At 46.2% G+C, this 22,782-nt stretch overlaps 1 protein-coding gene across 5 annotated transcripts in view; it reads right to left on the bottom strand.

Moving 5' to 3' along the window:
• BCL9 (BCL9 transcription coactivator) overlaps nucleotides 1-22,782 on the bottom strand; it is a 57,682-nt gene that overhangs the window by 8,006 nt on the left and 26,894 nt on the right. For 2 of the 5 annotated variants that reach the window (XM_082277586.1, XM_082277590.1), the window contains exons 2-5: nucleotides 6,574-6,656; nucleotides 3,268-3,574; nucleotides 1,376-1,692; nucleotides 275-464 (exon numbers count right to left, since the gene is read on the bottom strand). In XM_082277586.1, coding sequence (XP_082133712.1) covers nucleotides 275-464; nucleotides 1,376-1,692; nucleotides 3,268-3,320 — 560 coding nt within the window. In that variant the 5' untranslated portion in view covers nucleotides 3,321-3,574; nucleotides 6,574-6,656. Of the gene's footprint in view, nucleotides 1-274; nucleotides 465-1,375; nucleotides 1,693-3,267; nucleotides 3,575-6,573; nucleotides 6,657-21,847; nucleotides 21,890-22,782 lie in introns of those variants that run through there. The other 3 variants (XM_082277587.1, XM_082277589.1, XM_082277588.1) reach the window with 3 other exon arrangements.

The following is a 22,782-nucleotide window of genomic DNA, read 5'->3' as shown; positions in this document are numbered from 1 at the left end:
CATCCTGGCTGCTATTCATTGCATGGATTGCAAAACAATATCTATCAGCATTTGCAAAAAAAAAAAAAAAAATCCCCACACCTCAGAGAAGTAAACAGTTACTTCTCAGAGGAAAAAAGGTAGGGATATTCTCCACTCCAGCCTCTTCAGCATCCCTAAAACAAGTAATGACTTTTTGCTACTTGATGCAGAAAGTGCCCTTGATAATCTCTTAAAAGACGAGCACAAATACAATTCCTGCTCCCAGAAGACATTCAAGCATCTACCTACTTACTTGTTGGCCATCTCAGTAGAAAAGACGTAAACCACTTTGGATGGAGTCTTCTGCCCGCTTGCTGGCTCCAAAGTGGCAGTCAGACCATGGGAAGGTGTGGAAGACCTTGGGGCTGAAGCATTTGAAGGAGTCATGGAGTGTGGTGTGTGCTGAGACTCCTGGGACTTCACATGATCAGCAGAATTGCAGTCTGGAAAGCGACAAAGGGGAAAAGAAGGGAATCATTATCTTGGGAGCTCTTTGGAAATCATTTCAGACAACTGATCAGAGCTTTTCCTCCTCTGGAATTTCCTGCTTCTTCGTCCAGTACCACTAAAGGCAATTCTTCTATTACACCACACATCTTTCCTCTAAAGCCATGGTGTCATTCAAGTAACATTGGGAGAAATCTCATTTTGTCTCTTTCCATGGAAAGTGGCAGTTCCCAGAACTGAACTCTTTCAATTCTCTAATGACCACAAAGAAAAGCAGAAAGACTACACTTTAATGTAGGAACAAACATAAATGTCTGCCTCAAGAAAACACTCCTGCAAAATTTACTTTTTTTTTTTGCTCAGCCACCTTAGCTAGGTGACCTAGAAAATGGACAACGAAGATGGACAACTGAACATGTAGTCTGGTTTTGCACTGCCTCACGGAGCCAGCGTTGGAGCTAGGAACAGAACACAGAAATCCCAGCTCTCTGGCTTGTGTTAGCAGTCAGGGTGCTACGGGTTATGTACCTGTGTTTACAAAACAGACTTGAATATTGTTTAAAACCCCAGTTACAACAGAACAGTTCCTGAAAGGCCAAAGGCCAGAAGGAGACCAACAGGTTGCATTTGTACTTTTAAATCCTCTGGGGGAGTTCAAGAGTTACAAAGGAACTTTCCCACCAGAGTCAGGTCTGGGCTCTAACCGAGCGTGAACAAGACATTTACCAATGCCAGCTATGACAACCTCTCCTCTTCGCCTGCTTTCAAGACCTTTAGACTTCATTGGCTGGAACTTACAGAAGCCCAGACAAACAAATGTTTCACTAATACTTGCATAGCAATTCTCCATCTCACAGAGGATTCAGACTGATTGTCTGCACTTGCACATGAATCCTAGCAAACATACCTTTGATTTCCGGGTCATCATTAGGAGTCCCAGCTTCCCTCTGTTCAAAGGAGTCTGCCGAAATGCTCCTCTCTCTCTTCCCCTTCCCCTTGGCACCATTTCCAGCCCCATTCTTCAGCCCCATACTCCCACCCGGGCCAGGGAGCACTTTGGGGGTGTGACCTCCACTTTTGGGGTCACAGGGGGAGGGCTGGGATTGGCTGGTGGAGCCCCCTTGTTTGCCTTGGTTGGAAAATTTGGAATCCAGCTGAGGGTTGCCAGACGGGGACATCACTGTAGGGGGACGGACCATCACCTCCTGCTTTGATTTGGGGCTACTGGGGAGAGAGAAAAAATAAAAGAAAGAAAAGGAAAAAGTGACAAATCACACCATTGATTAATTCAGCCCTGTAGGAACAGATTGGAGTGAAGCAGAAACAACCACTGTCACCTTTGCAAGCTAAGACAATTGCTGACAAATAAAAAAATGCCTGCAAGCTTAGAGTCATGCAGGTGCTTTTTTGAACATGCCCTGAAAGGGTTATTATCCAAGATGGGATCTCATTGCTCAAGAAGGCACCAGGGCAAACCACAGACCTGCCAGATCCCAGAAACTGCTGTCACATGAGGACCCACCTCTGGTGCTTCTGTCAATAAAGACAACGGTTTCTATGTGCACAGAGAAGCACCTCACACCAAGACCAGCTCAGAGTAAACAAACAAGGCACAATAAAGTTCACCTCACCATTCTCCTGGACCCCACCATGCTGCAGCTCTGCTCAGAGCAGACCCCCCCACACCCCCTCCCTTGTACCTCCCTATCCAGTTCTACAGGGAGCACAAGGAAAACCCAGCATTACTGCAGCATTCGTCATACATTGGGGCGAGCTGCCAGAGAAACACAAACCTCTGACCGTGAAAACAATTAAACCAGCTACAACCTGCCCCTGAATAAGGAAAGAGAAGGATACCATCTCCAAGAACACTCCTGCAAAATGGGGCAGTGAAGCTTCCTCAACTTGCCAAAGGAGACTCAGAGTCTTTCATTCCTCTTCCATCCAGCAAATTGTATCCTAAAAATATTTTGCTCCTCTGGGTTCTACAGATATTAGGCACTCCTTCCCTCCTCACCCTCCACTTACTCCATTGTTATCAGATCTTCTGCATTGTGTTTTCCCATCATCACTATCACTTTCAAAAGGTAGTACTTGCTAGCATCCTCACTGTGGGACTCACACAAGCTGTTCCTTCCTTTGGACAGACATCTGACTCAGAAGCATTCCCTCAGAAATACTGTTAAGCTCCAGATGACCTCTAGGAGTAAATAATCCAACTCAAGAATGCTGTCAATCAGAACCATCCTAAGTCCCTGGACACTGCTTTGCTTCCCTATTCTTCCCCTTCCAAATAAGGGGGGAAGAAATGCTGACCTGCTGCACTGGCAGGTGAGTGACGCAGAGGATCTCAGTGCTCAGCTGATCAGTTCTCCAGGCTGTTCAAGCCAATAATATGGAGAAAGCATTCTGTGTGAAAGTACAGACAGAGAGACCTTCTGCTGCCCAACTACCCCTCGGGAAACAGATAATTAGAAAAGGAGGAAGGGAAAAAAAAACAAGATAGAAACAGCATGTTTACTCTCCTACAGCCTATCCAGGCACCTGGAGGAAGGGAGGAAAGCACAAGGAATGGAGAATCCACACCTCATGGCTTTACAGCTTTCAGCTCATCCTGAGCCTTGCAAGCATGGAGACCATCAGCACCGTGCAGCCACTGCTCAGGCACTTAGTGGGTCCGATGGGAGCACAGAGGGACCAGGAAGCCACATAGCCCCAGTCCTTGGGCTAATCCAGCAGCAGAGCAGGGATGGCAACATGCACCAACCAGAGCAGCTGACTGCAGACTCTTCTCCTTACCTCTGTGTGTTGCCTGACGGGGAGTTCCTCACTTTGGGGTTACTGGAATGCATTGACAGAAATCCTGAGCTCACAGTCTCACACACACGCAGATGGGCTCTTGTCAAGTTCCTCTGGGGAGCGTGCCGCCAGAGGCAGCGTTGAAGCACTTTCTGCCACCCGCTTCTCTCAGTGCTGGCTGCCTGCTTGCCTTTTTTCTCTTTGCTCCTCGCTGCTTTTGCACTGGGCACTTCCCTCCTGCAGCTCCAGCATTCTCTAGACGCGTGCCTCCTGCTGCCCAGGGGAAGTCTCGCATCTCCAGGGCACACTGCAAACCACCCCCCGAGGAGAGAACAGAAAACCAGTGAGGAACTTCCCAAGCAGATGTGTCTGGTGTGAAGCAATGCATGGCAATTCTTCCCCCATCCCCAAGAAGACACAGGAGAAGAGCTTTCAAACAGATGTGTATTTCAGACCAGAGGCAGCCCTGGTTCAGTTTACAGGCAGTGAGGCCATCTTTCCTTTGTCCAAAGCAAATAATTCTGGAGTCAATAAAAGAGGGAAGCACCTTGTATCTGAACACTTTGATTCCAAATCTGTGCTCAGCTTAAAGACACCTCACAGCAAGTGAGCAGGAAACCAAAATTACAAATCCCCACATGACTTAGCTATCCAGAATTCCCCTGTGAATGGCCGTAATCTGATATTTCTTAAGAACATAAACTCTGCCTAAATCTTTTGTCTCTTTGGTCCAATATACCTAGACATATGTTCAATGATGTGTGCTAAGGGTTACACAAAGGGAGAAAAATAAAATAAAATGCCTTCCTGACCACCTGTAAGCTACCAGCTATGTGTGATTACTCTGAAAACACCAGGGGTTAGTCACTCATCGTATCTATTAGAAAAGCCAAAAAAGCACTGGAGTAGTACCCATCTAAATTTGCTCAGCAACACTCCACAGATTATTGAGGCTTTAAAAAAAAAAGGGCACAAAAAAAGCAGCAGCTTTTTCAGCTTCTTTCTAAGAAACAATATGCATGACGCAGGCAATAAGGCACATAAAGCTGTTTCTGGAGGCGGAAACTATTGAACATTACTGTTTACCTGCTTTGGGCTAAATTATTTTGGAACAAATTTCTGTCTTGTTTATGTTTCAACAAAATCTCTCCTGTTCATCTCACCTACTCAGATGCAAATCTACTTAATTTAGAATCTAACCAAGATTTATCGTTAATGTATTAGGCATTGCTAGTTAAATATTATTCAAATGTAAATATTCCCAATATTCCTTCTCAGCACCAAAGAAGTAGTTTCTTCCTATGTATACCAAATGAAACAAATCTTACTAGGATGGGAGTGTCTTGAATTTTATGAAGAAACTACTGTTCAAACTGCATTTCAAAACAAAAAATTGGCTTATGTGCTGATAACACCAGAGGATTAAAAGACATGGGCACTCTGACCACCTCTGGCCAAGGAGAGCTATCAGCAGCTCGTAGTATTGAGCACCATGGTTTTCCAGTTCCCCAAATTTGTACAGTTGTGAGTGCGCTGTTACACATTTTAGTGACTTTGCACTGCTCTACTTTAACATGATAGTGATCCACACTGCAGTAGTTGTGTGAAGTTCTGCATCACCTCCAAAAATTCTCCTCTCTACCACACACCTCCTTCATGAGCCAGAGAAGTCATCCTACTCCCTATTCTCACCTCCACTGTGCTGTACAAACCTATTAATGTGGGGAATGTTTCTGCAACAAATGTCTCATTTTAAAGGCTTCTTATCACGTATAATCAGATGAACTCTAGTCTGATCCACACACTCCAGAGGACCCACATGCCTCTCTGGGGCTATTAGCTGGTTATCCCACTGATTTTGGGAACAATGTTGGAGTTACCCTATCACTATTGTTACTCCTATCATGTTGCAATTAGAGCTGGTCCTATACATATACATTAAAGAGGAGAGAGAACCTCTTCACACATACCTAAATTGTATCATCTTTACATGAAAATTTGGCTCCTATTTCTGTTTTGTTCAACAAAACTGTAACACTATCAACAGCACCCAACTCTGCTTTCCAAGAGATTGATACATCTGCAAAAGTCAGTGGAACTCCAGGAAATTTCAGCATCCTCACTTAAGGTGAAGGTGTGACTGAATATACAGTGAATTCCAGGTTTAAAAAAAGAATGAAAAAAGGAGTAACAGCAGAAAAGTGAGCAGAGCTTGATGCTTACAGCAGGACGTAGATGCCTGCATGATGAACTTAAGTATTCTAGTTGTTTCATCCTCTGCTTTTCCACTTGAATATTTATGCATTATGTTACCTTCTATTACAAGATGAGAATTGTCTCAGAGTCCCAGTCTTGCACAGTGCAATGAGAAAACATGAAGAGAAGAACCACAATCACACTGGCTACATGGTATTCCTGACATCACCAAACTTTCAAGTACTTCACCCAGGGGTGGGAGGGGAACCCTCCAATTTTTTAACCCTACTTTTTTATTATTCTATATACACACATGTTCCATATATTAGAACTGATGCACTCTGCAAGGGAACTGTGTTTTCCAATTTCAGTTTAAATTTATTCTTACCAGAGAGAGCTATAAAGGATACATCAATATATTCATTGGAGGAACAACAGCAACTCAACTTCCTCAGCTTCTTATTTCTGCACACGGGGAATGTACCATCTTTTATAATGTGAAATCGAATGTCTCATGATTTTTCTCAATGCACTTCTAACATATGTATGCCTGGGAATCTAGGGTTCAATAATGGAAAAGCTCTAGAGAAATGTATTTTTGCAGCTGGAGTCTGCCTGCCATAGCAAAGCCTGTATCATTGCTTTAAAATTAGAGGTAGGATCTAATTTTAGGTAGTGACGGTGAATGGTCAAACCACTTCTCAAGACATTTTGGAAAGCTACATCCAAGGCTGTATTTTCAGGATATGTTTAAGGTATGCCAGGCAAAGGTTGCAGAGAAAAGGGGTGGTTCAGCTGGCTACTCATTCTCACCACCTCTCCTCACATCAGGGAAAGATCTGAATGGGAACTAACCCAAGGAAAACAACAGGAATTTCTATTCAGCTGGATTTGCCCCCTGATCTGGTTGATCATGTAACCACATCACTGCCACTGCAAGCTAAAAAGAGGAGGTGAGAACAGGTGAAAATGTAGCCCCACCCCACTTGGTTGCAAGCCTACAATTTCAATGGTTTAAAATTAATTCAAACTTCAACTGCAGAGACAAAAGAGATGGATCTGCGTTGGTGGAGATATGATAGGTCCTTGCTTTTCTAGCAAGTAGCTTACCAAGACCCCTGGTGTCACGACACTGCAGTATTCATCGTGGAGGCCATGAGTTGCAAACCACTTGTCTCACAAAAAACAGTCACCTAGAAAAAGGAGACGAAAAGTTTCACCAACAAGAACTCACAGCCAAGCTGTACACCTCTTCCTTCCACACATTCAACCACAGAAGCAGAGAAATCAAAACTTGCTCTGAACCACCAACAAGGGAAGCTTCTGCTCAGCCTGGAAAGATTTATCAGCACCCAAGAAGCCACCATCACAATGGAAGACTCTGAATATCCATGCTGCCCATGGAGGGAAAATAGGGCAGATCTGCTTTATCACTCCCACGTTTAGCCAACTGGATACCTATGAGCTCATCTGTGCTTAGAGAAGCTGGCATGAAGCTCGGACATGTCACCTTCCCTTCTCTGCACCCATCTCTCTTCAAAGGCTCACCTTCCCCACACAATGTGCCCAGCAACACCTGCCAAACCCTTGTGCTTCATATACCCAACCTCCTCCACAGCCAGACAATGTATAAACAGAAACATGAAGTATCAGGTAAAGCCAGGCAATCACATCTAGGGGAAAACCAGGCAGGTTTTAGAAGGAGGAAGCACTGTCTACTGCTCTGGCAGCTCCTACTTCACATCGTTGCATACCCTACAGGAAGAAGGGAATCCAAAGCAAGTTTAAGTGCCTGAAAGTTCAGCAATATAAGGAAACGCAGGCTCTGAGGAATGGCTTACTGGTAAATTTGAGGTTAATAAAAATGAGCAGTGACCTGCCAGCTTCTCCCTCACCCGCTGTGAAAACTGTAGAGGCTGCAAGAACAGTATGAATCCAGACAACACTCACACTGTCAGGGCCAGCGTGGTCTCTCAGAGCACTCTCAGCTATTTACACAGCATGGACAGCCTTGCAGCTAAAGTACAACTGCAAACTGAAATCACTACCAAAGTTTTTCTGTGTAATCCCAATGCATTCTGCTGACCAGATCTCCCAACAGAAACACAGGAGCTGGAGGCTCAATTAGTTACACATTGTGAAAGCCTGTGCATATTCTCTTCCCTCCAACATTCTCCAACTATTATCTACTGCAGCTTCACCTTAATAATGTAGCAATGTGCTGCCATGCAATCCACTTCACAAAACCAAACTACAAAGCTAGTCCCAAACAATGCAGCTACATTCTCCACCCAGTCCAGCCAAATCAAACAATGAAATCATCAACGTGATAGACCATCCTTATCTAGCCAGGTCACACCTGCAGACAGAAGCTGAAACAAACACCTATCGCAACAAGCTGCTTCATCCAGTAAAACTCACCACAGCAGCATAATCATCCCTGAATCCAATTACCCACTTATATCTCCTCTCCCCTTTCCCCCACCCCACCCAATGAAACAATACAGGCTAAGCCATGCCAGTGCCAATACTGACACACCTCTACCAAAGCAGGGACAGAAATCACCTTTTCCCTTGAAGAGGAAAGCATGTGAATACCAGCACACATCAGGATGGAGAGAACCTATCACAAACATTGGTCAGAGCTCTATTCCTTGCAACATTCAATCCTAACTTGGCAGAAAAGGGCAGCCTTGCAGACCTTAGCTCAGGACTGCAAGAAGAGCACCATTCATCTTTTAGGCTACCCAGTTACTGCACTGTAACTCCATTCCCTAGTGCCCCATCTCTGCTGCTCACCTGCGTGGTCTTAGCCCTGTCAGCACAAGACAGTTTGTTTCACAGTGAATTTAAGAGCAAAAGAGAGAGCATGCACACAAGCAGCTACCACAGAGTAACTAACAAGATGCAAAAGCACATCATAGTTTACCTTTCAGTTAAGTGTTTGAAGTATTTAAGTATATCTGTACTTCTACAAACCAGCCACTGTATTACTATACTGCAAATAGAAGGTTAAAAAAAATTCAAACTAGCTAATTCTTACTTTATGGCCTTAAGCTGAAGAAGCTTGATGGTGACAAGTAGTCAATTACTTGGAGGTGTACAGCATTATGGCTATTCCAGCAGCAATAGCTGCAGTTATCACTGATTCAGTTTAGTCTTTTCTCCCTCTTTGAGAAGGAGAATGTGGAGAGATGAAATAAAGGCATACCAAGTAGATAAAAGTACCAGACTTGTGGCCTGACTGTGACATGAAGCATTAAAGGCAAGAAACCTTTCTCTGCATACAAGAAAGAGCACACTGCTATTTTCCCCGTGGCCTTTCTGAGACTGTCAGTCTGTGCTGGACTGAGGGTGGTGAGAGCTCAAAATCAGCATAGAAAAAGAAAAAAGGCTGGAGACCTGCTGCTGCAGAAAACAAATGATGACTTTGAATGCAAGCTGAGCCTGCACCCCGAATTGTATCTGTGACAGTGGAGTGGGTAAGGAAGAAGAGAGAATGGAGAAGAGACTGCTCAGGAAAGAACAGAAGCTTTAGGAGGAACCAAGAACAGCGGGAGGTCTTTGAGCAACTGCTGATCCTGACAGCCACCAGGAAGCAAACTTCTGCAAGTGCATCCACCAGTGGATTCCCTGTGTGACCTGAGAGGTGGGGCAAGGCAATGAATCAGCCAACGCGCTCCTTCAGCACAATTTTACTGGGAAGGGCACCTCCAATTTCTCTGACCCTCATTCAACCACATGAGAGGAAGAACAGCTGCACTGGCAAAAGGTGACTACACTACACCCAAGAGCTACCACTGGTTTTCATCACGTGCTGCACTTACCAGTTTTGTTGAGCATTTGATTATTTCACACACTTGCAGCTGAGCTGCACGTTACTTTTTAATAAGCTGCTGTTTAATAAGGTACTTGATTACACACCTCATTGATAAGGAGAGTGACTGGGAAACAAGGAGGACACAGGAAGTATTATTCAATGCTTTTATTGAGCTGTCAGACTTCCTTAAGATAATGTAAAAGCAAATAGATAAAATGACATGAGTATTCTACATCCCATACATCTCCCTATGACACTCGAGGATATAGGGACACAAAACACTTCAATCCCTTGAACCAGTCCAAATTTCTAGATAGGACTCCTTACCAAGGGCTATTAAATACACTTTTAAAATCTGCCTCTACCTCCTAGCAAAGGCTGTGCTCCTCATCCTTTCCCAGGAATGGATAAAGCACATGCTTGTAACACAACTGGGATCAAACCCATCAGCATTCAAGTAGGTCTGTCAAAAATGCAACCTTATCTTCTGCACACCAGCTCTGTGCTGGACCCAGGAAAGCAATTTCAACCAGCCTAAACATATCCAACTCTATCCCTTCCAGCACTTGTGACACAGCTGAAAACTAACTTTATATAAGATACGAATAATATTCAGGAGACAACTTTCCTGTTTCATCCCACCAGATGTCCGTGTGCTCACTGGCACTGGCACAAAGGAGGCAGCACTGACTGATGGCAAAGGCATGGATAGACTTGTGCTTGTTGAAATACATTTGTGCCCATCTTCTGCCAGGTACCTCTGCCCTTTTTCTTAAACAAAGGCAGAAAATACCTCAGGTACCTTCGGATAGGTAACTTGGATACCTAAGGGTAGGCAGAAATAACTTGTTCATCTAAGCTGATTAGATAGCAAGTCACAGCCAGTCATCAGTTTCTAGAGGGTCCTAACTTGTCCTGAAACAGTATGGACTTTCCTATGTTTATGTCTTGACAATAAAAAATTATACACAAAGTCCTCACAGTCTCCCAAAGGTTTCCATCTTACCCACGTCAGAGAAATCACTGCTACTCCAAAGTCTGCACAGCACTACCTCTCTGTTCAGAGTTTAATGCCAGAAATTACTCTCAATAAACAGAATAATTGAGAACTCGTAGCAAAATAGGTTTAGGTGGCATGAATGTGGGGGCTACACAATCTCCACCAAGCAGCACTGCAACCTCCACAGGGAAAATACCTTCTCCTGTACATGTGGTGTGTAAGCACCTCACTGTTAAACTCTAAATGAGTAGGTTATTGCCCACAACTACCTCCAGCCCTGAAGCACAGAGAAAGGGGCTAAGCAAAGACAGACTCACTTAAAATTAGCACCTTGAAGACCTACAGACATAGACATGGAAAGGGCATGCAAGATTCTATGCCATTACATGGAGAGAAGTTCCTTTGAGTTGCTTCATTTAATGTAAGAATTTAGGGCCACGGGATAAGCCTCCCAGAAACTATAAGAATATATTTAATCACACCCATGCAAATGCAGTACCTGTGGTCACACAACACAGCTCTGTTGAGCCTACCTGTGCCTGCCCATCCATCTCTCAAACAAGACAGTACAGACATCCTTCCTCCCATACTTCTTCCCAACCCCTATCACCACACATGTGGACCTTTCCCCAAAAACAAATCTCTCCTGAAGTCCATTCAAAACAAAAAAGGCCACAGAAAATCCAACCTTTTGCTCTACATACTTAAAGTGTGCGGTGAAGACAATCACTGACAAAGCACAAAACAAACCCAAAGGCTCAGAGAATTAAGTGTTTTATGAGTTTCTCATGTCACTATCCCCTTTTCTGAGAAAATGGTATCTCTAGCAACTATTCTCTTCCTTCTGACAAGCACATGGATAACCAACAGTAGCCATGATATAAAGGCCGTATAAGCAATCAGTCTTTTTAGGTACTTTTAAAAATCATTCTAAAAGAGTCTTTTGTAACAGACACGCTGCCCGCTACTCTCACAGGCACAACTTTTAGGAGTTGTGAATAACACTAACGCTTCTTGTCAAACAGACAACTATACACCCATTAAACTTCATTTTCAATGTATCTAACAACACTTCAGTGAATTATTAATCCAGTGGGGATGAATGGCTGTCCTAGACAGCTTCTGACTCTGTACAACTCCTTCCCCAAAGTAATGGAGGAGACGGACACTTATGGACACAGGTGATCAAATTCAAGGTATACACAGACAAACACAGAGAGCTTTTCAATTTCCCATCTGCTATTATGTAAAAAACACTTGAACTACTTGGTTCACTTGGGACTGGAACAAGCTCTTGGCAGATTCTGACACAGTTCCAGAAATCAGTCTGGGGAAAAAGCCAAAAGAAAAATTCTTCTAAAAACCCCTCAAAGCCTAAGCTGCAACTATCTGCTTCTGTACAGGAACATTATGAATGCTTCCCCTCAGTGTTCCTGCCACTTCAGCTTCACCAGCAGTAGTGGCATTGGCAGGTGCAGGTCAGCCAGGCCGCTGCTGGGGCATCGGGGACACCGTCGCGCACCCTGTCACGACATCGCACTGACCTCAGCTCAGCCCTGGCGCACTCCAGTGCAGCTGCCAACATCACTTCAGCTCCACCTCTGTTAGCAGTGCTGGGAGCAGTCTATGTACTTTACAAGTGGAGTTTGGAGCACCTTACGTGGACCGTCACTTACCTGAGCAGCAGCCCAGCTGCCATGGAGTTCCAGCTATTGTTAACACCAATAAAGATCAAATGCTCGAGCAATAAGGGATTTTTCAAGAAGCATTTTAACAGTATTTCTCTAATACTTGACAGGCTTTTGCAGCTTTCCATATCATGTTAGCAGTTAATAGCCTCAGCAGTCAGCATTGCACACAGGAGTCTAGTGGGTAATGATAGTTTTCCATGGGCTGCTTTCATAGCTTTGGCTTCTGTCAAAACTTCATTTACTTTTCAGGAGTTAGGAAAAGCCACAGGCAATCTCTTTCCCCTTACTTCTCTGGGTTTACTTTTTCAAAAACTTAAGTAAGGACATCAGCATGAACACCCACAGGTAAAAGACACCTGTATTGAGCTTGCCAGCAGCCCATTCCCTAGAAACTGATCTGTTGAAAGGGGCTGGGAGAAGATATGCTGAAATACTGGATGGGGAGACAGGACCAAGGAGACAGCAGTTTGTTCTTCAAATATTAACACCACACTGCTTAAAGAAAAGGCTTGGGAGAAACAAGTCACCTATCAGTTCAGCACAGAAAGAAAACCCCAAGTGCTTTTTCCTTCCCTTTCAGCATCCCTTCAACAGGCTTCCAGAATGAAAGATAAGAAGCAATCCTCAGGCGTAACTCCTTGGGCTGCAATCTTGTCAGTTTTCATAAGCTAAGTGGGCCTGGGATGGGTCAATACAGGACAGAGCTCCTCTGAGGAAAACCCAGCACTACAGCAAGCAGTAATTCCCCACTCTGCTGCAAGGGGACACGACACAGGATGCCAGTCGGAACTGCTGGGGGCGAGCCATACACCTTCCTTCACGTTAACCTTCACCTTTACAGCTCCCTGGTCTCTCTCATCCCAAATGAGCACTTTTCCAAGGCTCCCCTGAGCATCACTACCTTCCAGCAGTGTCTGCCAGACCAGTTTTCATTCAGGACTGTCACCACCAGCCATCCCTCTGCTTTGCTCTTTTACACAAGCCCTCCTGCTGTTCTCAAGCACCTGGGGAGCTCAACACCAGAAAGCTGCCATTCCCAAGGGAGCAGAGCTGAAGAGTTACTACATCCCCTGCAGCTTACTGCTGGGTGAAACGTGTGCCAGGGCATGCTTGTTCCTGGTGCACTGAACCTCTCATTTCTTTGCTTTTAGAACCACATTAGGCATGTGAGATGCAGCATGACCCTCGGTGACATAGTGCAGTGGTTCCATACTGGCTTCCCAGTCATTAAATGTAGGATCTTCCACACAGCACTGACTCTTCTAAGGAATAAGGCACTTCAAAGAACTCCAGCGAGCAAAAACTGTGTGTACACAGTACTCCACGATGCTACATGATTATATCAAAGCTGCTAGGATGAAAAACTGACATTTGATAAATAACATGAGGTCACCTCAAAGATCTCAGAACACTGCATGTAAAAGTGTTATTTTGACAAGAAATTAAGCAATTGTATAATCAGGTCTATTATCAAATCTACTGCTTTGACACGATCTTATAAAAGTACGAGGAGCATGCAATTCCAATTGCTGCAGGATCCTCCCTCACTCAACACAAGATGTAGGCATTTAATATTCCTGTAGTTAGCCACGCATGTACAGCACAGCCTAACGCACTTCAAAGTATTTACTGTGCTGTATAAACACAGCACTATTTTCAAAGCCTCATAACTGTCAAATCAAAGCTGGCTTTCACTAAAGCATTCAGAAGCATTTCTGCTGGATGGTGGCTATTTGCCTGAAAGTTTCAGCCTTCTATCCACCAACCACAAGAAGGTTAAATTTTTTTTTTGTAAATATGCATATATATATAAAATTATTATTTTGAAGAGGTAGAATAAAGAATTTTCTTGCTAACAAGCTGTCAAATCATTTTGACCTGAGGTTCTTTACTCCTTTCTCATGCATACATATAAAATGTGGAAGAAAAACTTCCACTCCACTAGCAGAAGTCCTGAAAAGAGTTTCTCCATACATAGGACTGCCTCAACTGTCCATTGTACCAGCTCTCTCTGTGGAGGCTGTGGCTGCTCACCTCAACAGGCTACAGCTTGGTTTCGTATTACACTGCAAATACATTTCTAATCAATCCTCAAACAAATCCAGATTGGTACATAGATGAAACACTGCCATTTCACAGGCAGTGGAACAGTGATATCAAGACACCTGAAGAAGTCAGTTTAGCAAAATGCAGAAAGCAGAGCTCTGAGCAACCTGAAAAATGGTCTGCACTGCTTGATCTTACCCAGTGTTTTTATCAGTGAACCACTAAACCAGAATTTTTGTTCAGGTCTTCACAACTCTGTACACACTGCAAAGGTGGCAAAGATAGCTTGACACAACATACACAGGCAGACTCACAGACTTAAAGCAATTTGTAGAGCGTAAGTAACGCGGTCGAGTAGATAAATCACAGGCACGTTAAGAGCCAAGCTCTGCTCTGAAGTTTGCCACCAAATCCAAGCAACCCCAGTTTTAAAAGAGCCCTTGGGCCCCAGCCACCCCACTGATAAGGTAAAACAGGTATCTACACCCTTTGTTCAGAAGGCAGAGAGGACAACCACAGGCACACGGAGACCATCCAGTGACAAGGTGGGTCAGTAATTTAAAGCTCTCTTGCTCTGCTACTATGCAGACAGAGCCCCTCCAGAAAGCAAACAAGGAAAAACACAGTGGCACTGCTTTCTTAAGAGGCCAAACAGCTATGAAAACAAGACACCCAGCTCAGAGCAATTGCTAATGCTAGGAGTTGAACAGGCAGCTGTGTGGCTATCTGTGCCTGAACAACAACTGCTCTGAACTCAATACAGAAAACAGCAAGCTCTCCCTCAATTCCATATGCAGCTAAATTATTGCGTATATCATCCACTCTTTATGCAATCGACTGTACCACTAAGGAGCACTTAAAACCAGCATTGTTTTCAAGACTACAGCACCCAATTTTCAGTGAAATCTCAGAGCTCCATCTTTCTTTGTTGAAAGAAATCATGGCAGTGGTAAAAGGCACTTTCCTTTTTCCTTCCTTCAAAAGGATTTCATTGATTCTGCCTCTGCTTTAAAAAACAAACAGGCCAACCACCTTACAGTTCCACTGTCCATCTCCCTTCCCTATTCACAAGCATCTTCTTGGAGGCCAAACAAGGAAAATCTCACTTCTGCTTTTAGGTCTGTCTGAAAAAAAGGGATCTCTCTAAAGAGATAACATTCATTCTTCAGATATAGTTAACTGCAATTTCATAACAGTATTTAAAATAAATTAAATTGGTGTTGTCAAAGTAGATCGAAATCAGAGCGCTCAGATTCAACTCTGCAAAAGAGTAGGTAAGAACAACCCACAGAAGTAGGAATAAAGAAAATGTAAAAAGTTGTGAAGCAGCAGTTCACGATAGCCATAGTTTAGGAACTCAGACCAGATTTCAGGATGGTTCACCAGGATCCAACTAGAAGCCTATGGCACATCTCATACATTGGGGTTCTCAATCAAGTTTCCAGAGAGGAGTGTGAGAACCCTGCAGCTAACCCAGGCACAACAGGCTATTCCATCCTTCCCTTTCCCAATATAGAGGCACAACTGCTCGAGCAGAATAAAAAAGAAGGTTTAGACCACAGGCTTAATACCTCTTCCAAAATTTCTACTGTCACTGATTACGATAATTGAATATTCTTCATATTCTTAAAGACATCTGATGCTTTTTAACTCTTGTTGAATTCTTGCTCCTCAGCAAGATTCTCACAGCATGAGTTTCACTGCTTAATTGCAACCATACTAAATAGTCTATCGTCAATTTACAGTACATGTTCTGTATCATCAGAAAGTCTTGAAGCAGCAGAAACTCTTCCATAGCTAAACCACCACACTCTTCTGTTGGCCCTGCTTAAAGCTTCTTAAAGAGGGCTTCTCTTTTGATACCTTGCATATACGTTCAGAGATGATTTTTGGCAAAAAGAACAAGGTAAGCTGGAGGAACTGTTCTCAAGCAAGGGAAGCTGTAACAAACAGGTGTAAAAAACATTTAGCAAGTTTAGCAGACTCTTTGGGGTATAGTTAGATGAGCATTCCTTTTGGCAGCAATGCCAACTCAAAGAACTGCTGCTACCAATATTTACTCCCACCCCTGCACCACACTGTCTGATGTGCCCATGGCCAAACAGTGAACCAATTTGGCAAACTGATGCAGGCTAAGTATCATCATTTCTTTGCCAGGCTACTGCTAATCCAGATCAGCTCCCTGATCCATTCCAGCATCCAGCTGCTCCAACAGCAGCACCAGTACACACAGCGGGGTGGTGCAGAGTCAAAACAGATGAGCACCAAGGACTCCTCAAAACCCAGCTCTAGCACTGAAGGAAGTGCTCACAGGAATAGGAACAGAGGGCAGCTCGGCCCGCAGGTAAGGGTGCAGTGACAAAGCACACCCCTGCTTCTTCAAAAATATAAATCAAAAGTCAACACTGGAACAGCTCACTTGGATTCAGCACATTAAAATGTCACCTATTGTTGCTAACCAGCGTTTGTGAGCCTGCATGGTCTTAAAGGCAACCCTTCAGAAATTTCCCAACAGATCGATTGTTTTTTGTTCAAGTTCTTCAAGATTATCTGGACTTCCTAATTACGAATAAAGTTCCTGTTCCTCTGGACTTGTATAGTCCCTACTACAAAGGAGGTCAAGCTCCAAAACAAACTTTTAAAGCAGTAAAAAAAACCCCTAACAGACAAGTAAGGGTACGTAGGGGAAAGCTCTTTTAAATTCAATAGGCAGAGCAGTGCTTGAACAAAAATTCAGCAACGAAATCTCCTTCCATTCACAAATTGCTCTGAAAACCTGAGTTAACACCTTTATTTTGCCAGCAGGAAGACTAGAGGGACTCCAGCAGAGCTTGTAAGCAGGAAATCCAAGCCCACGGCAAAACTTGCTGGGTTAAAGGACTTCATATCTATGTAAACAGACCACAGACCTCAGTGAGGCACAGAGATTTCTGTGAAGTCCAAGGCCATGCAAACTAGTTAGAAGGATTTTATGAAGGCTGCCTGCATTGCTGTGAAGAAATTCTGACAAACTTCTACAAAGCAGAAGAGATGAAGCCCTGCAAGGTAGCACAGCTCACATTTAAGATAGGAATTAGTTTGAATACTCACTTGAGTGTAATTGCTTCACAGGATAAAGTTGTTGCTTTTTGGGGTTTGGGTATTTTTCCTATTGAATTTATAAAAGACCAGCAAAATTCCTAAGCCATAGGCACAGTTTGTAAGGCAAGGGAATTGACACAGCATGTCAAGAACTCAGAGGAAAAAACAACATCTAGAAAGAAATATGTAGAAACAGGTATGGGAAGTCAGTGTGCTGCAGTGTAGCAACTCTTTGAATAGCAGGGAAATATGGATCAAAGGTACTCCATTCTTATCCACATCAAACATATAAACTGCTCAGAAAAGCTGTCGTATACGAATATTTTAGCCTTGTGGCTTATAGTTGCCTCGGTTTCTATATTTGGATATTTGGTGACAAATGCAGTTTCTCTGGCTGTGGACTAACCCTAACTGAAAACAATCCAAGCACATGAACTGTAAAGATGAAATGCAAGATGGGGGGAAGGAGGGGAAAATCACAGGGAAGAAAGAGTCCACACACCCTTTGTATTCATAATATACAGAAGAGATCTACAAAGTTTCTGGTTGTATGAACAGAAACCTATTTATTTTCTTTCACATTAAAATTCAGGTCCTGCCTAGCTTAGAAGATTGTGTTGACCAATAAACAAATTAACTGATCACAAGAGAGAAAAGCAAAATACCTCCCCAAAACAAACAAGAAAAAAAAAAACCCTAGCCTACAAAAAGATGGTCACAACAGTACCATCATAGTCCAGCTACTCCCCCACACCAGAGCAAATCACAATTTCTCCCAGAACATCTTTAGATATCTAGGAGCTAAATAATCTGTATTGGGAAAACTACACCGGGAAGTCATAAACAGACATTTACCAAACATTGCAAAAACCAAGTGCACAGACACAAAATACGCCCCCAAAAGAATTTATCACGTTAACCTGACCAAAGATGAGCAGCTGAATGGGAGGGGGACTTACACAAAAACTTGTTTAGGGTGGGGTTTTTTTTTTGCTTGGTTTTGTTCACACTTATTTAACGTCAATGATTGATTAACATTTTGGATAAAGGAGGTCTTTGTTAGTGATTCAGCATCTCCACCCCTTCAATTAAGGTGTTAAGAGTTCACACAAGTGCAGTGAGACCCAAGATCCCCAGACCCTTCTCCACAATAAAATCCCGACCCAAAAAAAACAGATTTAAAAAAAAAAAACATAAAACAAAAAACCAAAACAAAACCGCACTCGTCCCACTGAGAAAATTCCAAAATCCCAAAACTAACATCGTTGCTAACTCCAAGTCAAAAAAAGAAAGATGCCTTTCTTTTGTTGTTTGAGGAGAGGCCAGCAAGGGAGACAGGGAAAGAATATGAGCCCTTGAGCCATTTTTATGCACTGAGTAAGAAAAAAAGGACACATTCATTAAAAATAATCTCTTTGGAGATCACTGTTAAAAGAAAAAAACCCACACCATCATGCCAACTTGTCCAAAATGGCTATAAAACCTCAGGAAAACAACCCCCGTAGTTCAGGTAAGAAAGCAGATCCCTGTCCCATGGGATGCAGGCGTGAGCACTCCTGCAAGCACAGCTCCTCTGCAGTAGGACGGACACAAAACCACTCTGTGTGTGTGCCCCTGTTCAATTTCCCCAGTTCCACACCTGTAACACCCCACTTCAGCCAGAAATTGGCCATTACAGACCTCATAGGAAGAAGCAGGAGAGAGGTAAACAAAAAGAAGTGGGAATAAAGCTGTTTAGGTATGTTAATTCTTTCATTCCATACCCTTTTATTTGATTTCATATAATGCCTTGCCTAGCTTTCCAACGTTTGTATCTGTAATATCTCAAGCAATCACTGATCAAATAATCCAATGAAACAGAAGAAAAAAAATCTACATCACTTTTTTTTCCTCATTCTTTTAAAGCTTGATACATTTAAGGATGCTTCAGAGCATCCTATGTCTGTGTGGGCTTTTCATAGAGAAATCAAGGACAAAATACTTTCAAAGAAAATAAAAATGTTACTGGAACCCCTAAAAACTGAGAGAGCTGTCTCCCCCGCTTCCTTTTTGACACAAGAGCAACCAGTCACCAACAGGGAGGCTTAAGGAGACACACTTGACTTGGCACAAGCCTTTCTTCCCTGCCCAGACCAAGGAGAAGGTGTTACTTTAAACAGGTAAGGGCTACCAGACTTGATGTTCCTCTCGCAAAAGTGAGGTTCATGGTTATTTCCAGACCAACTTCAGAGTCCATGTTAGGTTTGGCATCTGAAGAATAAAAGCATCTTCCCTTTCACCTTGGTGGCCTTTGAATCACTCCACAACCAGCTCCCAGCTGACACTCATTTCATACTTTCTTACTTTCTCTGCTGCATGACAATTTTTTTATTTCTCATGTAGTTTACTATTAAACCACTAATCATGTAATCATCCCACCTTAATATTTTACACCCAAATAGCAACCCACAATGGACTGTCACATCAGATTCTTCCCATCTGTCTCCTCATGCTTTGTCTACTCTCCCTGAGTAACATCCACCTTCCACATCCCAAATACTCCATCTTCAGAGACCTTTTTAGACCCATCACCTACACAGAGAACTTGGGGACAGGAAGCTGGACAACACAGAGAAACAGGGTTCTCTCTCTCACCCTAGAAGTGGAGCCTTGCTGCCTGCATGCATCCACCTTCTCCCACCATTTCCCTAAGCATTTGGGGTCTCCACTGTTCATTTTTTTTCTCATCATCCAATCCTTAACCTCATGAAATTTGCAGTGTTTCTACAGATTTAGCCTCTCATCCCCCTTTGCAGTCAGCCAGAGCACAGACTCCTTCTCATGCATACACACACAGAGCCTCTCCTCTACCTAGTAGGAATCCTTCCAAATAAACTGCCTTGTCAGATACTGTTCTTCCCCAAAATCCCTATATACGAGATCCCCTCCCACACTCTTAGTACCCTACAAACTCCTCTTGCACAACTATCCCACCTACCAGTTTGATACTACACGCTTAGCTTCCCTGGATTCCTGCTCCCCTGATCTATCTACACTGCTTCCCAACTCTGGAGCCCTACAATTTCCCTCATGACCGTGTGCACCACCTCCCTCACGCTGAAAGCACTTCCTACCCCATATTCTGGCTTCCAATGCTTCCCCACACCACAATCCCACTCCCATATCTCTTTCTTACAATGACTCAAGTTGCAACTCCTCACATGCTTCCCTCCATGTATCATTCTCACCAGCAAACCTCATCCTCATTTCTTCACCCAGCTCTCCACATTTTTTCTTGCAGACACACATATTTCAGTACTTCCTGCACCACAGCCCCCCATCCTTTCCTCACAGCATGTCCCAGGTGATCTAACATCCTATACACCACCTCCCACCCTCTCACTTCATGTTTCACCTTGTATCCCACTCCCTGCATCCCTGCTGTGGATCTCTGTGCCCCAGCCCCTCACTTCAGCTCAACCAGAGTTCACACATGCAGCTCCCACCCCACTTTCACACCAGCTTCTTTCTCCTAGGACAGTCTTCACTCCCAACCCAACAGCTCCTCCCATCCTATGTCCCAGCCCCTCACTGAGATCGGAATCTCATAACCACCTCCTTAGTCCACCCAGCACTGTCCTCTTCCACAGCACTTCCAAAGGCACTTCCACACACCTCAGGGCAGCACAGATCACCACAGTGCTGCACCCCACAGCCCTCCACACAGCACAGACCCAGTGCCCCCAGCACAACCCAGAGTACCCCACACACGCCTTCCCACAGCAGAGAGCCCCAGCGCATCCCCCGCACCACCAAGCATCCCACACATCCCTCCACCAAGCACAGCTCTTGGAGCATCCCATGCACCACACTGAGACCCAGGACAGCCCACACATCCCTCCTCCCAGCACATTCCCTATGGCATCCCATACATTCCTCCATATATCACAGCCCCCGGGGCATCCCGTGCACCACAACGCGAGGCAAAGCATTCCATGTGCCGCTCCATACAGCACAACCTCCAGGGCTCCCAGTGCACCCCAAAGCACCCCAGGCATCCCAAGGAGCACGGCTCCCAGAGTATCCCCCATGCCCCACACATCCCTCGATGGAGCACAGCTCCCGGAGCATCCCCGGCTCCCCACACAGCCCTCCGTGGAGCACATCCCCTGCTATCCACACAGCCCTCCATGGAGCACAGCTCCTGGAGCATCCCCTGCTCCCAACACATTCCTCCATGGAGCACATCCCCCAGGCATCCCCTGCTCCCCACACATTCCATGGAGCACAGCTCCCGGAGCATCCCCTACTCCCCACACATCCCTCCACGGATCACAGCCCCCCAGGCACCCCCTGCAACCCCTGAGCTCCCCTCGCCGCCCCTTCGGGGCACCCCGGGGCCCCCCCAACTCCAGAACTTGGGGCGGGCGGTGCGAGTGCCGGTGCCCGGTGCCCGCCCCGCACTCACCGCGCTCAGCCCGGGGCCGGCGGGGGCGGCGCGGCGGCTCCGTCCCCCTCCCGCACACACACACAGGCTCCATTGTCCGCCGGCGCCTCCCCCCCCGCTCCCCGCGCACATGGTACCGCCCAGCGCAGCCCCTCGAGCCCGCTCCCCCCGCCCGCTTCCCCCCCCCCGCCTTTTCCCCACACCAGTTCTACCCCCCCCCCGCACCCCCCCTCCCGCCGCGTCCCGCAACCCGCGGAGAGAGGAATGGTACCGCCCGTCGCGCGCGCCCCGCCCCGGCAATGGTACCGTCCGCTACTCACTCGGCCAGCGGCGGGACCGCCTCTCGCTCCCCGCGCCGCGCAGTGGTCTCGCCCGGCCCCCCCGCCCTGCCTCTCCTCTCCTCAGCCGGAGGGAGGGGACTACGTCCCTTCCCCCTTCGCCGCACGGTGGTACCAGCCGGGCTCTTAAAGAGACAGGCTCCCCTCGGCCTCGCGGTCCCGCCCCTTAATTAACATAGTCCGGCCCCCACCCCGCGGCGGCCACGCCCCCTCCTCCCCTTTTAAAGAGACCGCGCGCCCCGGGCTCTTCTTAAAGGGGCCGCCTCCCCCGCGCCCCCCCGCCCCCCCCCGCCTCAAACTCCCTTCCGCGGAGTCGGGCGCCGAGAGTCGCCCTCACTTCCCCGGTTCCCCGGGAGGCGATGAAGAGGCTCCCCGTGCTCCCGGTGCCCGCCCGGTACCGCAGGGGAGGCGGCCCCGGTGGGGCCGGGGAGGGGCCCTCGCGCTCCCCCCGAGGCGGCGCGCGCGGGGGGCCCGCCCCCCCAACGGCGGCACCCCCTTAACGGAAACGGCGCGCGGGGCCCCTGAGGGGCTGCGCGCGCGGTCCCCCGGGGGGATGTGGGATGCTGTACACGGGATGTGGGATGGCGCCGCACGGCCCCGAGCTGGTGCCCTTCCCGCCCTCCTCGGCACCGGCCTGCCCAGGCCCACCCCGCTGCCGGTGCCATAGTACCCCCGCCTCAGCCTCGCTGCCCCGCCGCGAGAGGGATTCCACGCGCCCGAGGCGGGCACCGGGAATCGCCCGCCCGCCCGGTGGCACGGCCCGGGGGAGCCGCTGGACTATCGTGGAGTGGTTCGGGCCGCTGGCACATGTCCCTTCCACATGTTTCTGAGGAAGGCGGGATGAGAGCGGGGGAGATCTTGTGGAGGAGGAGCGCGTCCCTCCTCCCCGGGGGCTGAGCACCCCGACTGCCCTCCCG

This window comes from Coloeus monedula (genome assembly GCF_965178545.1).
Source record: "Coloeus monedula genome assembly, chromosome: 3".
NCBI classification, from domain to species: Eukaryota; Metazoa; Chordata; class Aves; order Passeriformes; family Corvidae; genus Coloeus; species Coloeus monedula.
Note: the sequence above shows the minus strand (reverse complement) of the source record. Positions and strands in the feature narration are given on the sequence as shown.